This window comes from Apaloderma vittatum, unplaced genomic scaffold, assembly GCF_000703405.1.
Source record: "Apaloderma vittatum isolate BGI_N311 unplaced genomic scaffold, ASM70340v1 scaffold18267, whole genome shotgun sequence".
Lineage (NCBI taxonomy): Eukaryota > Metazoa > Chordata > Aves > Trogoniformes > Trogonidae > Apaloderma > Apaloderma vittatum.
The window spans coordinates 2,347-14,971 of NW_009725852.1; the positions used below are offsets into that span (position 1 = coordinate 2,347).

Consider the following 12,625-nt stretch of genomic DNA (forward strand, 5'->3'; position numbering starts at 1 on the left):
TGTAGGACCAACACATGGGAACCGCAATATTGATGAGATTACATAAATCTTGTTTTCCACTTCATCCTCTGCAAGCCTTTACCAGCTGGCCATTTTAATGTATAAGAAATTGTTTTCCTGGAAGAGAAGTTATTTTTTAAAACATGTAAAAACATGCTTCCTTGCAGATATATATAAAAAAGGATCACGTTATTGTAATTATACAAACACCTTGCATAGTAGCCCTCAGAGTATGAAATGATGTGGGAAATAATCTCAAAAAATCGGGGCTTTTTCAGGATAAAGAACTCCTAAAAGAAGGAGCTTGGCTCTCACTGATCTCCATCTACTCAGACTTAAACCCTTGGTTGCAGCAGTCAAAATGCTGGGACTTTGTGTGAGTCTCACTGGCAGGCAGTCTAAAGTCTGAGTGACCACAAAGGCTAGACTGAGTGATAACTGCTCCCTCTCAGTCTTAATATTTTATGAATTTATGCTCGTGTGAATGAGAAGGCCTGTGCAAGTGTGTCAGAACTGATTGGAGGACTTTGGGTTTATTTGATGATGTGGAACTAGTCTGTGTGCACACAGTTTGCAGAGAAATTGCAGAGGGAGTCTGATCCTCCGAGGCTGCTAACATACCTTGAATTTCTGTTACCTCTAGGTCCATAGGTGTGGTACTGGTTTTAGTAATCTAATATTAACCCTGCTGCTACAGGAACTCTCAAGGAATAAGTGTATATTGGCACTAAGTATTTAAATGACAAAACATGCAGCAAAGCACAACCCACAATACAAAATGACGCTGCAGTGCTGATGTGACTGTGACCCTCAGTCCCAGGGAGCCTCACTTTGCCTGCTGACTCCACTGTATTTGAGCACAATGTTTGCTTTTGTACAGATGAGACCACGGCTCTGGTATTTTCAGTCATTATGCCCCTCTCAGCTGAATTTCCTAAGTCACTGCTCACAGTTTTGCTCAACTTTTATGAGATGCTCAATAGCTGCCTCTCCTTCCTCCAAATGTTTTGCCTTCCTTAGCTTTTTTTCATAGAGCTCTTATTAGTCTATGGACACCCACCCTCACAGGCCACAAGCTGAAACCTCCTGGTTAAGCAGTTATCTGAAGCAGTTAAGCTTCAGATTATCCTTTGACACAGACTGATGTGACAGAGCATTTCAGTGTTATTTCTTTTTCATTTGCAGGAAAAATTTGAAGGCTTGTTCCGTGCCTATGACGACTGCGTCACATTCCAGCTGTTCAAAAGCTTCAGGCGTGTGCGGATAAATTTCAGTAGTCCCAAATCAGCTGCTCGTGCCAGAATAGAGCTGCATGAAACACAGTTCAGAGGAAAGAAGTTAAAGCTGTATTTTGCACAGGTAATGAAATTCGGTATCTCCTTCTATGTTGGTGCAAAGCTTTTATAGAAATATTGGCCAGTAGCATTGAATAAAAGTAATAAGGGTTTCCCCCATGCCCAGTCTCTCTGCTAAAAGATTACTCAGATATCCTGAGCTGTCCCAGCCCCGTGGGGCTGCAGTAAATTTAAAGAACCAGTTAGGACCCAAGTTGCTTATTCCACACACGGAAGTTACATAGCTTAGAAGGGATTTACAACATTGGGTATTTTCTGTGGCTAAGTCTCCAAACTAACCATAAAAATGTGGTAATGTAAAGTATCATATGTTCATAAAAAAAAAGCAGAGCTGAATTACTTACTTGACCACAAGCCTGAGCAACAGTCAGGCTTCCTCCTGCCTCTCTTTTACTTTTTTTCCCCTCTTACTGAATACATATGTGAATTTTCTAAAAGGAGTTCAGTAAGTTTAAGTAAAAGGGGAAAGGGGGAGAAGAATACCCCCAGCCTGCGTGCACAGGGTGTTACATCCATCTTTTGGAAGCGTCAGATGGGGGTTTTAGTTCTTCTTGGCCAGATGTGCCACAGCCTGGCTGAGCACTAGGCCCCAGCTAGGATACAGAAAGGTGATGGATGTTGAGAGCCTGACCACCACCTCTTCTGAATGTATTTTAATAAGATGCTGTGGCCACTGTGGGTTGTGGGATACTCACTAGTGCTTCTAAGTGATGTAAATTGGCCTTGAGCTGCCACGTTGGTTTTTCGGAGGTCTTAGGTTCAGGGCAGGCTCATGTGAAGATACCAGTCCAACCTCAGAGGCAGTTATTCTTTGAGCCTCTGTAGCCTGGTCAGAATAAGAGCTGTTTTGAACTTAGACAGAGGCAGAACCTCAGGAAGATGGAAAACTACAGTTGTGAAAAAAACAATGTGCTTACTGGGTTAGATGAGTTCAGAAGATCTTGCAGTTGGATGTAGGTTGGCAGTCTACCTCGATCCTATTTGATATGCCTTAATCTCCTAGATCCGGCTCTGAGTTTTTTCTGAAGGGTTTCAAAACCTGCCGTTAAGCAGATCGTTTAACTCTAACAATTATGAAGTTAATAGGAAACTTGGGAGAACACAAAAAGAGGAAAAACGTGCATAATAGCGATAGTCTCCGTATGTAAGCTGGTTTCCTGCAGAGCCATTTAGGTGCCTGCACTACTCTCTCTGGCACATGCAGTTTTATTCCTTGTGCCCAGAGAACAAATCTGTGAAGGGAGCACAGTGTCTGGAGTGGTCTGTGGTTCTGTCAGCCCAAGCCACATTGAATAAGCATTTCCAGAACCAGAAGTTCTGGGGAACCTGGAGCTGAGAGACCCAAACTGGCGCTTTGCAACACCCCCTGTGGTACAGCAGGATGCAGCTGACCCCGGCTGGCTGTTGTGCAAATACACTTTATTGCTTCTGGGCCCGAGCTGGTTGTAAACTTGCTCAGATATGGCTGTAGTATAAATCATTTATGTTGAAACTTCTTCAGTATACAGGAAAAAAAGCAGGAATTAAACTAGATCATTTAAAGATGGAGATAAAATGAAAACAAGTACTTCCAAATGACTAAGGAGCACGACAGACTCCTTTATCACTTTGGTTAAAGAAATCAAGTCTTCAGAAACGTTTCTGAATTTACTGATAAGGCCTTAGTGCAGGACTTGATGCTTTCTTGTCTAATGTCCGTTCTTATTTAGGAGTTTAGGCCAAGAGATCACAACAGGATCTTTTCAGCCTCAAAAATCTCCAAATTAGCAGCTGTGGATACCAAAGCTTTGCATTTATCCTCAGAGAACATATAGAATAGGCACAAACATTGTCACTTTGCTCATATAGCAGCTCCCCACAGTGTCTTTGCTGTAGAGGAGCCATCTGTAAGCTTGAGCCGAAATTCATCTCCAGCCCTTCTCTGCTGAGACTGATGCTGAAACCCTGCCTGGGGGGGCTTTTGGTATTAGAAGTGTATGATTTGAGTAATCATTCCACTTACCCACCCTGTACTAAACAATGTATTTGTTACGCTTTTAAAGATTCAGACCCCTGAGACGGATGGGGACAAGCTTCATTTGGCACCACCACAGCCTGCAAAACAGTTTCTCATCTCACCTCCAGCCTCCCCACCTGTAGGGTGGCAACCAATAGATGATGCAACACCTGTCATCAACTACGACCTCCTTTATGCAGTTTCCAAGCTAGGACCAGGTAAGCTCGTGGTCAGGAAAAAAACTAATGAACGATGGGAAGTAGCAGCGTAGAGAATAACTGTAGAGCAAGTTAGGGGAAAGTCTGTATGTTGCGTTAAAGCTTTGGATTTAAGTTGATGCATGTCAGCTGATTCTTTGTTTAAGAATTTTATCTTGTCTGCAGCCTCTGAGTGCTGTTTGAATAGCAAATCAAAGCTTGTTTACACAATTTATTGTGCTTAGATGAGACAGCTGATGGTTTATGTGGGCACTGGACAAATGTCTGCCCATGAACTTGAGGAGTTTTTGCTTTAAATCACATCTGCTCAGTACTGCTTTGCAGGGTTAGGTATCACTGCATCTCCATCTCTCACTTTCAGAAGTTTGTTGAGAGAGAAATGACCATTCCCCAGTCCTGGCAGTCGGCTGGGACTGCCCGTTTTCTGTTGCAGACTGTATGCAGAAGGAATGGGAAAACTTGTAGCCCCTATCAGAATAGGATAGATGTCAATGGATAATGCAGATAGACTTTCTTCTGTCTTCCCATCTTCAGCAATGCCAGGAACTGAAGTTATCTGGGATTTTTAAAACAATGCTCATCTAATGAAAAAAGTCCTTTTCATATGAGAGAATTACTTTTGATTTCGGTCATCTTTACAAATAGTTTTCTTTCAAAGTTGTTCAAGCATCTTCTTTTGAAACTTTCAAAATGGAAAATGTTCCAGTTTCAGGTGTAGGGAGTTTCATTTAGAAATTAAGTCCAATTTACATTTGTAAACTGTAAGAAAAAATAGCTTGTTACATTATTTCCACATCGAAATAAAACACTTCGGATCTAATCCAATGACAAATTGTGGGGGTGAGCTCATGAAAATTTATGAGAGTTTTATTTCTGAAATTCTTGTGGGATGAGAGAAGTTCTTTTCTTCCCAGCTTTTCTGAGGATGCTGCTTTCTCCTTCTGAGACCAGCTTCCAACTGCAGACATCTCATCGCTGGGGCTTTTGTGCAGCTGCACCAGAGTAACCCAGAGCTGGTGCGTGGGGTGCAGGAAGGGTTGTTCCGCGATTCACGAGGTTTGCAGGATCATCTCGTGCCTTTTTCACGTGGGATCTCTCACAGGGGGAAAATTTCTGTCGGGAGAACATCAGAGATTCCTATGTTTTATTCTCCTTTAGCAGGAAAGCCCAGGGAAAAGGGCTGTCAAGTATAACACTTTGTACTATATTGCATATTATTATTTCCAAAATTGATGCTTTGCTTCTAAACTGCTGAATAAAAGAAAACAAAAAACCTCCTTTTTATTTTCCTTTGATGCAGCAGTGTTATAAATGGAAACATGTAAACGAATTCCCCAGCTAGCTGGGTAATAAATCAATTCCTGTTCTAGAGCAGCGGAATGTGAAATATCACTCATTGTCCCACGCTTCAGGACAGCTTTGCGTGAAGGTCATATTCACCCGTATTTAAGGAGCCTGCAGGGAGCGATATGAAAAGTCATTGTGTGCTCTCTTCTTTCTATTTTTAGCACTCGTTAGAGAGATCAATTTTAGTTAACTGCAGTGGCGGTTCTAAAATAGCGTCGCGGTTCTCCGTTGTGCATTTACTATGTTTAGAATTTGACTGAAAAATGCATTTCTTAGTATCACGTCAAGGGCTGCATATCAGATAACAGTCAGCCTCAGCTAAGATTTTTTTCATTCAAAAAACGCAATTAAAAATGTAACTATGGCTTAGGAGCTATCAGATGCTAGCTGGCACAGTTGTTTACAGAACTCTGAATGCTAGAGCCTGACTTCTATGTTTTTTAATTTGTGAGGAATCTTTGCTATATTAAACACACCCATTTAGTAAGATCAATATCTGAGGACCGGGAAAACTCATTTGAGCGTGTAAATAGCAAACAGTTTCTTTGTACATCCTCAGTACAAGGGGAATTTTACTGACCTGCTTTGCTGGGAGTGTAAGACCCACCACTCGGACACAGATCCGTGCCACTTTCCCGTTCCACGAATACAGGTCATTTCCTTCCACAGTCCGCCCCCATCATCATAACGGGCACAAAATTAGAGACTGAACTGCCCCTGGGTGCAAAGGCTGGGAGATTTTCTTTGGAGTAAAAAGAACAGGCCGGCAGCTAGTTAACAGATTTGCTTTGTGCTGTCTTTCTCCAAGCTCAGTTTCAGGATGGGTTTTATTTTTTCTTTCTCAGCCTTGTGGCTGCAGCAGTGACTGCCTGGCATCGCAGAGGTTGTACAGAAAGCATTTTGCTTTGCTCTGCACAAAAGGAAGGTGGCTTTTGGTCCTTCGACATTAAAGTGAGATAAGGTGCATTTACCTCTTAGGGAAGCCCATGGCATGTTTAATTGTTTCTGGTCGATTGATGCATATTCTCACTTTCTGCAGATGCAGAGATTGAGATTTAAATGAGGCAGGAACAGAATGCCGTAGAGCAGTCAGAGCCAGCAGCTGCGGCTGTGCCTGGCTCTGACCACCAGCATACTTTTTTTTTTTAATCTGTTGCAAATAAAGAACTGTGATCATTAATTTCTTTAATGAAAACCACTTCTGCTGTGAAGAGAACTTCCAGTAGTTTAAAATACTGATGAAGATACAAAGGCATCGTGCTGGGCTGGCGTTCGCCTGTCAGGTCCGGGTTGTGTCTCCACCTGAGCTCTCTCCTACAGGAATGCTTGCAATGCATTAAGCCATCGTCTAATTCAGCCATGTCTTTTCCATAACATTTTATAAGGTCTGAGTTTCACCCCGCTGAGGGACACAGGAAACAATTTTATATGAGAAATGTTTGTAAGGGAGAGGAGGAATCCTCAGGTCTAGGCTATGTACGTACAGCAGAGCTGCTCGACTCAAAGAAAAAGCAGCAGTTTACAAACTATCACCATCTTCCCGGTGCTACAATGAGTCCTTATTTTCTGGAAAACAGTCCTACCCCCTCCCTACCTACCGCCCAAATCACATACTTCTTCCCTTCTTCCCCCCTTGCTTCTCTCAAACCCATTACCCCAATTCCTTCTCAACAGACTGCTCCGTACTCCCTCGCTTGCTAAGTGCACCTCTCAGGGCATCGTCCCCCAGGATCCCAGGGGCCGCCCCGGCCTCCCCTTGCCCATCTCAAGCCCTGCCTGCTGCCCACCCAAATTGCCTTTCTCCCAAGCCTTTGATTTATGGATCACATCTCCACTGATGAGCTCTGCACTGGAAAATGACACACAGGGGAGGTCAGGCTCCCGAGCGCTTCGCAGCTCCGTGTGCTCCCCGGTGCGATGTTGCCCTCTTGTCACTTAGCACTCACTCACCTCCCCAAATATAGGCACTATTTGAAAACTAACACAGGCTGGGCACCATCTCCAGTAGCCCATATCGACCAATTTATACCAGTTTCAGTTCTCTCCATGTTTCCCAGTCCTTCACCAGCATTCCAGCAGCCTTTGCACCTCCTACGTACCCTCAGGCTACAATCCAGGTCATGTAAAATACATTTTTTCACATTATGAAAGCCCCATACTGAAGCGTGTGATGGCTCTTAGGTCCACAGAGGTACCTTGTAGGAAACAAAGGGGACGCTGCAGCAGTCTGTGCCACTTGGCTGCTGGGTCTGGGAATGATTAGTGGGTAGAGGAGGGCTTGGGTCTTGCTGGACTTCATGAGAAGGATGTGTAGCTCTTGCCCCTGAGTTTGGCTTGCCCTTGCACGGGGAAACGGAAGACAAGGAATCACAGAATCATAGAGTCATTAAGGTTGGAAAAGACCTCAAAGATCATCTAGTCCAACCATCAACCCAACACTACCATGACCACTAAACTATATCCTGAAGTGCCACACCTATACGTTTTTTGAACACCTCCAGGGAAGGTGACTCCAGAAGAGCAGGACCCTGCCCAGTAAATCCCTCAGGCAGGGATTTCAAACCAGGTCTCACGTGGCAAGTTGTCTGTGCGCAGGTGTCTTCCGACTCTTGTGTTTGTTCTGCTGATTCAAAGAAAGGACTAAATGCTTCATATGACTTCCAGAGAGGATTAAAAGGAGGCAGAGGGGCAGGCATACAGGTCATAGATAAAAGCTCCCATCTCTGTCCTTCCTCTCCCCTCTCTTCTGGGGCTGCTTCTGCCCTTCCCTCCCTTTACCAGGAGCAGGGTACAGGAGAGCTGCTGGGTGCAGAAAGCTTTGCCTCTGCCTTGTTCTTCTGGCCAGGGTTACGATAGGGTAGGATAGGATAGGATAGGACAGGACAGGATAGGATAGGATCATTAAGGTTGGAAAAGACCTCTAATATCATCTAGTCCAACCATGAACCCAACACTACTACGACCACGAAACCATGTTGCGAAGTGCCACATCTGCACATTTTTTGAACACTTCCAGGGATGGTGACTCTACCACTTCTCTGGGCAGCCTGTTCCAGTGCTTCACCTCTCTTTCAGTAAAGAAATTTCTCCCTTCCTCTGCAGCATCAGAGGTCTTCCAGAGAACTCCTTTTTGCCTATGTTAGATCCGTGCAGCAGAGGTATTATGTGGGATGGATTGTACCTCTTCCAGCATCAACACAGACTTGTACAAAGCACCACCCAGTATTTGTAAAGCTCTTGGATGGAGGGACTAAGTGGAAGGTATTTTTGTGATGCTAATGGCGTGTTTAACATGGAATGGACAGCTCTGAACCCATTAACCTTTGATCGCAAGTCAAAGTCAGGGATGAGGTAGCTGCACAGTATCATTACTGTTTCTTCATTATTAATTAAGTGTATGAACATACCCTTTGCTGGGCAGAAGTGCCTCATTAGGCCAGAGACACACCATCAATGAAAGGTCATAATGCTGATTCAGAGGGATAGAAAATCACACGCCGTTATTTTGAATTCTGAAATACCCTAAATTGCTTTTATGCTGTTCTTGTCGTCTTCCTCGCGTCACCTGAGGCTGTGGGTTTGCGTGTGGTTAATTCGGCCACAAAAGGTAGTGCCAAGGGACATAAAAGCAGCTGGGCCCATTGTTGAATGGTGAAACTGCACGTTCCTATTTTTTTGTTACGCAAAGCAAATGAATAATAGGAACATTGCTGCTATTCTCAGAGGTTTGTTAGAAGATTTTCTGGCAAATACATACTGTGAGGGTCTTGCAGGTTTAATTCTTCCCTGTATTGTATCCCAAAGGAACACTTTAGATGTTTGAGCATGTTTGATAAATTTTGTAACCTTTTCCTGAGTAAATTTCTGTGAGTTTTCATGGTTATCTCAGCCAACATGAAGAACTTAAGAATAAGCAATAAAAGTAGCCCAAAGGCTGCTGGAGGAGGAAGAAACTTCTCCTTAAGAATCCTTTGGCTTAGCCTGTAAGAGTTCTCCAGGCAAGTGGGAGAAGCAGGAGCGATGGGGCAGGGAAGGGCCTGAGAATGCAAAGGAGGCAGCATCAGAGACGACTGAACGAGAAAACTGAAAAAATGCTTGAGTGATATTAACTACAGAAGCTGGTGAGTCTTAACTACACTGACTCAGCTTAGCTTGGGACAACCTACGTCTTGTAAATGTAACTCGATTGCAGTGATTCACCCATTACTTCACTACCTTAACTGCTGCAGATTTAGCTCAATTTTTATTATTTTAATTTTTTTATGTTGCTTAAGAGGAAAATAAAACCCAACAGAATAAAGCAAAAGAGAAGGGGTAATCTGGCTCTATCTACTGGGTTTTTATTTTGTACTCATTACCTGCGTATTTTTCCGCAAACAGCGGTTATGTTTAGAAACGATGCAGCTGCACAGAAGTCCCATGGTTCCTGTTGTCCTGTGCCTAAAAAGGTTTTCTGCAGTTTGAGGCACAGTTCTTCAGGTATGAATAATCATGAGCGCAGAACTGAGTCTGCAGCTCATCTATGCTCAGAAATAACTGCGTGCCTTAAAAACCTTATTTATGAGCGCATGGCGTTTTGATCTGCAAAGCGACATTAATTGCTGTTGCTGTTCCTTGTGCCAGAGGCATCTGAATATTTTCCCTCATGCCTGCACTTATTTCCACTGCTCTTTCTCAGCAGAAAACAGTCCTTCCGGGGAGGAGTTGAACAGTAAAAGCATGTGGCATTTGAACTGGGATTATTACCTTTGAAGAGGGCAGTGCATCTGATTTACTTGGTGGTGCTGGTGTAGGAGGAGAGGACCCGATGCCGGATGTGCTCGTAGCTGACAGTGACCGATGTCGCCTTTGGTGCCGGTTGGCAGCATTGACGTCAGCTCGTAGCTGAGAAATTAGCTGAAGCCCGCAGGGGAAACAGGCAAAGAAAAGCCAAATAATTCCTCAGTGCAGCACAAAACCAAGCTATTCCTCTTTTTTTTTTTTTTTTTTTAAATATATTTTAGACCTGCGATGCTTTGCTCAATTTGGATTCTGAGGAAAGGCTGCCAAAAATAGAGCAGTTAAATGTCAACATTAATAGTATCACAGCCGTAAAATAGTTCTCACAGCAAGATGCCTGGCTTATAGCTATTATTCACTAGTTGCCTCGTAATTTTTAGGCAAAAATGCAGTGTGTCCTCTAGCCGCAAAGCCACCTGGTCTTATCTGGAACCAAGAATTTGTCAGCACAAATGTCGTGTGAGCACAGTCCCAGAAGTGTGCTAATGCAGAGTCATACCTGAAAGCCCTTCCTCACATGAATTACCCTGCCACGAAGTTGTTAATAAATAAAAATGTGAATTAGTAACACAATCAAACTGCTTTGAAGTAGGGGCTGCCATATCCCTTTCATGCACAACACCTAGCACTGCTGGGTTCTGCCCGTGGTACAGGCCTATAGGAGCTGTTGCACCACAAATAAGGTTTTTTAAAGGTTGGACTCGATGACCTTGAAGGTCTCTTCCAACCAAAACTGTTCTATGATTCTATGATTCTATGAACTACAGGTCACCTAAGTACATTGGGACCACATCATCCTCATCGCAAATATTTTGCAGGCAATATGCAGGGCTTCTGCAGCAGTCTTACAAAAAAAAATCCGAGCTATCAGGTGTGCGTGTGATGACTGCAAGCCTATTTTCCTTTAACTGCAACTTGTGGGTCTTGGATATGAGTGATGGCAAATAGTCCAAAGGGAAGAAGCACATTATCTGGAATGGATTCTAGTTTTTATTGCTGTGATTGTCACTTCAGAAAAACCAAGCCATCCTGTCAGAAATGTCACTGATAGGACCTTTTTTCCTTTACAGTCTTAAATTAATTCCTTGCAATTTAATAACCAATACCTGCTGACATCCTGTGCACAACCCGAAACACAGGTCGTGCCAACAGACTGGACGCAGGACTTCAAGTCCGATGTCTGATCATGCTTTTCCTTTGTTTAATTGTGGTAACCACCTAAGCCATGTTCATCTTCCTCACAGGAGTGCTGGGTGGAGACTTAAGTAAGGAATGTACATAGTTAGAAAATTTAATGTGCTGTTCAAGTGTTCAGCCTACTAGTGAGCATTTACAGTACTCTCTAATCTCATCTGTAGAAACAACATTCATTACAGCCCCAGCTAAAGAGCTTTGAATCTTAAAATCTGTCAGGAGCAGATATATGTTGTTTTTTTTTTCTGGAGCGAGTGTTGATGTCTGTCTGGGGGCAACAAGTTAGTGACTTTAAATGAGACTGGAGCTATGCAACACTGAAAGAAAACAACAAAAAAGAATAGCCCCAACCCAACAGGTGTGGCATGACTTCAGTCCAAACATTCGATAAGTTGGATTCTACTCCTTCTACTTAACCATGAACTTCTGCGTCCTCTCTTTTTTTTTTTCTTTCAGCGCTGTTGGCCACTAATACTGGTGTAAAACCCCATTAATGACACCAGGGTATTTTATTAAGCCTTAGAGACTAATGATCACTGCCCCCCAGGGGCAGGGTCCCCAGAACCTGTTGTGACAGCTGATATAGTTGAGACACGCTCACCCTCATCTACATTTAGGAGCAGGACACCCTCCTCTGCCCAGGTGCAGGAGTATTCTGCAGCCCAAGAGCTCCTTAATCTGTGTTGCTACTCAGACTGTCTTTAGATCTAACTATTTTGTTCTGCTTCCAGGAGAGAAATATGAGCTGCACGCAGGGACAGAGTCCACCCCCAGTGTGGTAGTGCACGTCTGTGACAGCGACATGGAAGAAGATGAGGACCCAAAGAATTCTCCAAAGCCAAAAATCATTCAAACTCGACGCCCTGGTCTGCCACCTCCTGTATCTAACTGAGCTTCTCCGGCAGAAGCAGCACTTCTCTCCTCCAGCACAGCTCTTGGTTTTTTGTTTGCTTTGTTTTGTTGAAAGGCAACCCTTGCCTTTCAAGTACCAGGACATTAAACTCATTGAAATCCCTTCACAGCAATCAAGGCTATGTAATAAAAGGGCTAGGAAAAAGATCTTTGTATGTGTAACCATATCACACACCAACTGATAGATTTTTTCTGGAGAGGACAAATCAAGGCTGAAGAAAAAAGGGGAGGATTTCAGTCTGAGGATTTTTTCACAGCTATAATTCTCATGCTGAAACACCGCTACCAGAGAGATCATTCAGGGTGGAGAATTAGGCCGATATCAGGCTTGGTACTCAGACTCCCAGAATACTTGCTACTGCCCTTCACCAAGCAGCCTGCTCCTCTGACCTCCTCAGTTTCCCTGCAGGCCTCAGTCTTTTCCCTTTTTACTGTTTGGTTTAGTTTTTTCCTAAAGGGGTTATGTGTGTTGGTTTTAATCTGCTAGCGGCTTGGTGGCCTTTTCATCCCCTTGGAATTTTCTGTAAGAAACACTATCATTGCAAAGCTTTTAGAAATGGCTGAAAAACACCCTCTTCCACCACGAGCTGTGGCGTGCCCTGGTCCTCAGTGGTGGCAGAGATGTGAGACAGAGCTCTCTGGGCTGAGGGCAGAGGCAGCAGCTTGCTGGAGAGTCCAGTGTCTTGCAGTCCTCTCTAAGGAGGAGGGAGCCAGAACATCAACAGGGATTGTCATTTTATCTTCTATAAAGCTACAAGTGATACTTCTCTCTGAGTTTGAGGAAAAAAAAAAGAAGCTAACTGCTGCTCATTTAAGATGGGATT

General features: G+C 43.7%; 1 protein-coding gene across 1 annotated transcript; it reads left to right on the forward strand.

The window, feature by feature from the left end:
* Positions 1 to 1,185: 1,185 nt before the first annotated feature.
* On the forward strand, positions 1,186 to 11,781 carry RCAN2 (regulator of calcineurin 2; the record flags this gene model as incomplete). Its single annotated transcript, XM_009873078.1, has 3 exons — positions 1,186 to 1,359; positions 3,398 to 3,569; positions 11,621 to 11,781. Coding segments are annotated over 3 exons (507 nt in total), but the record flags the coding sequence as incomplete, so codon positions are not given.
* Positions 11,782 to 12,625: the final 844 nt, after the last annotated feature.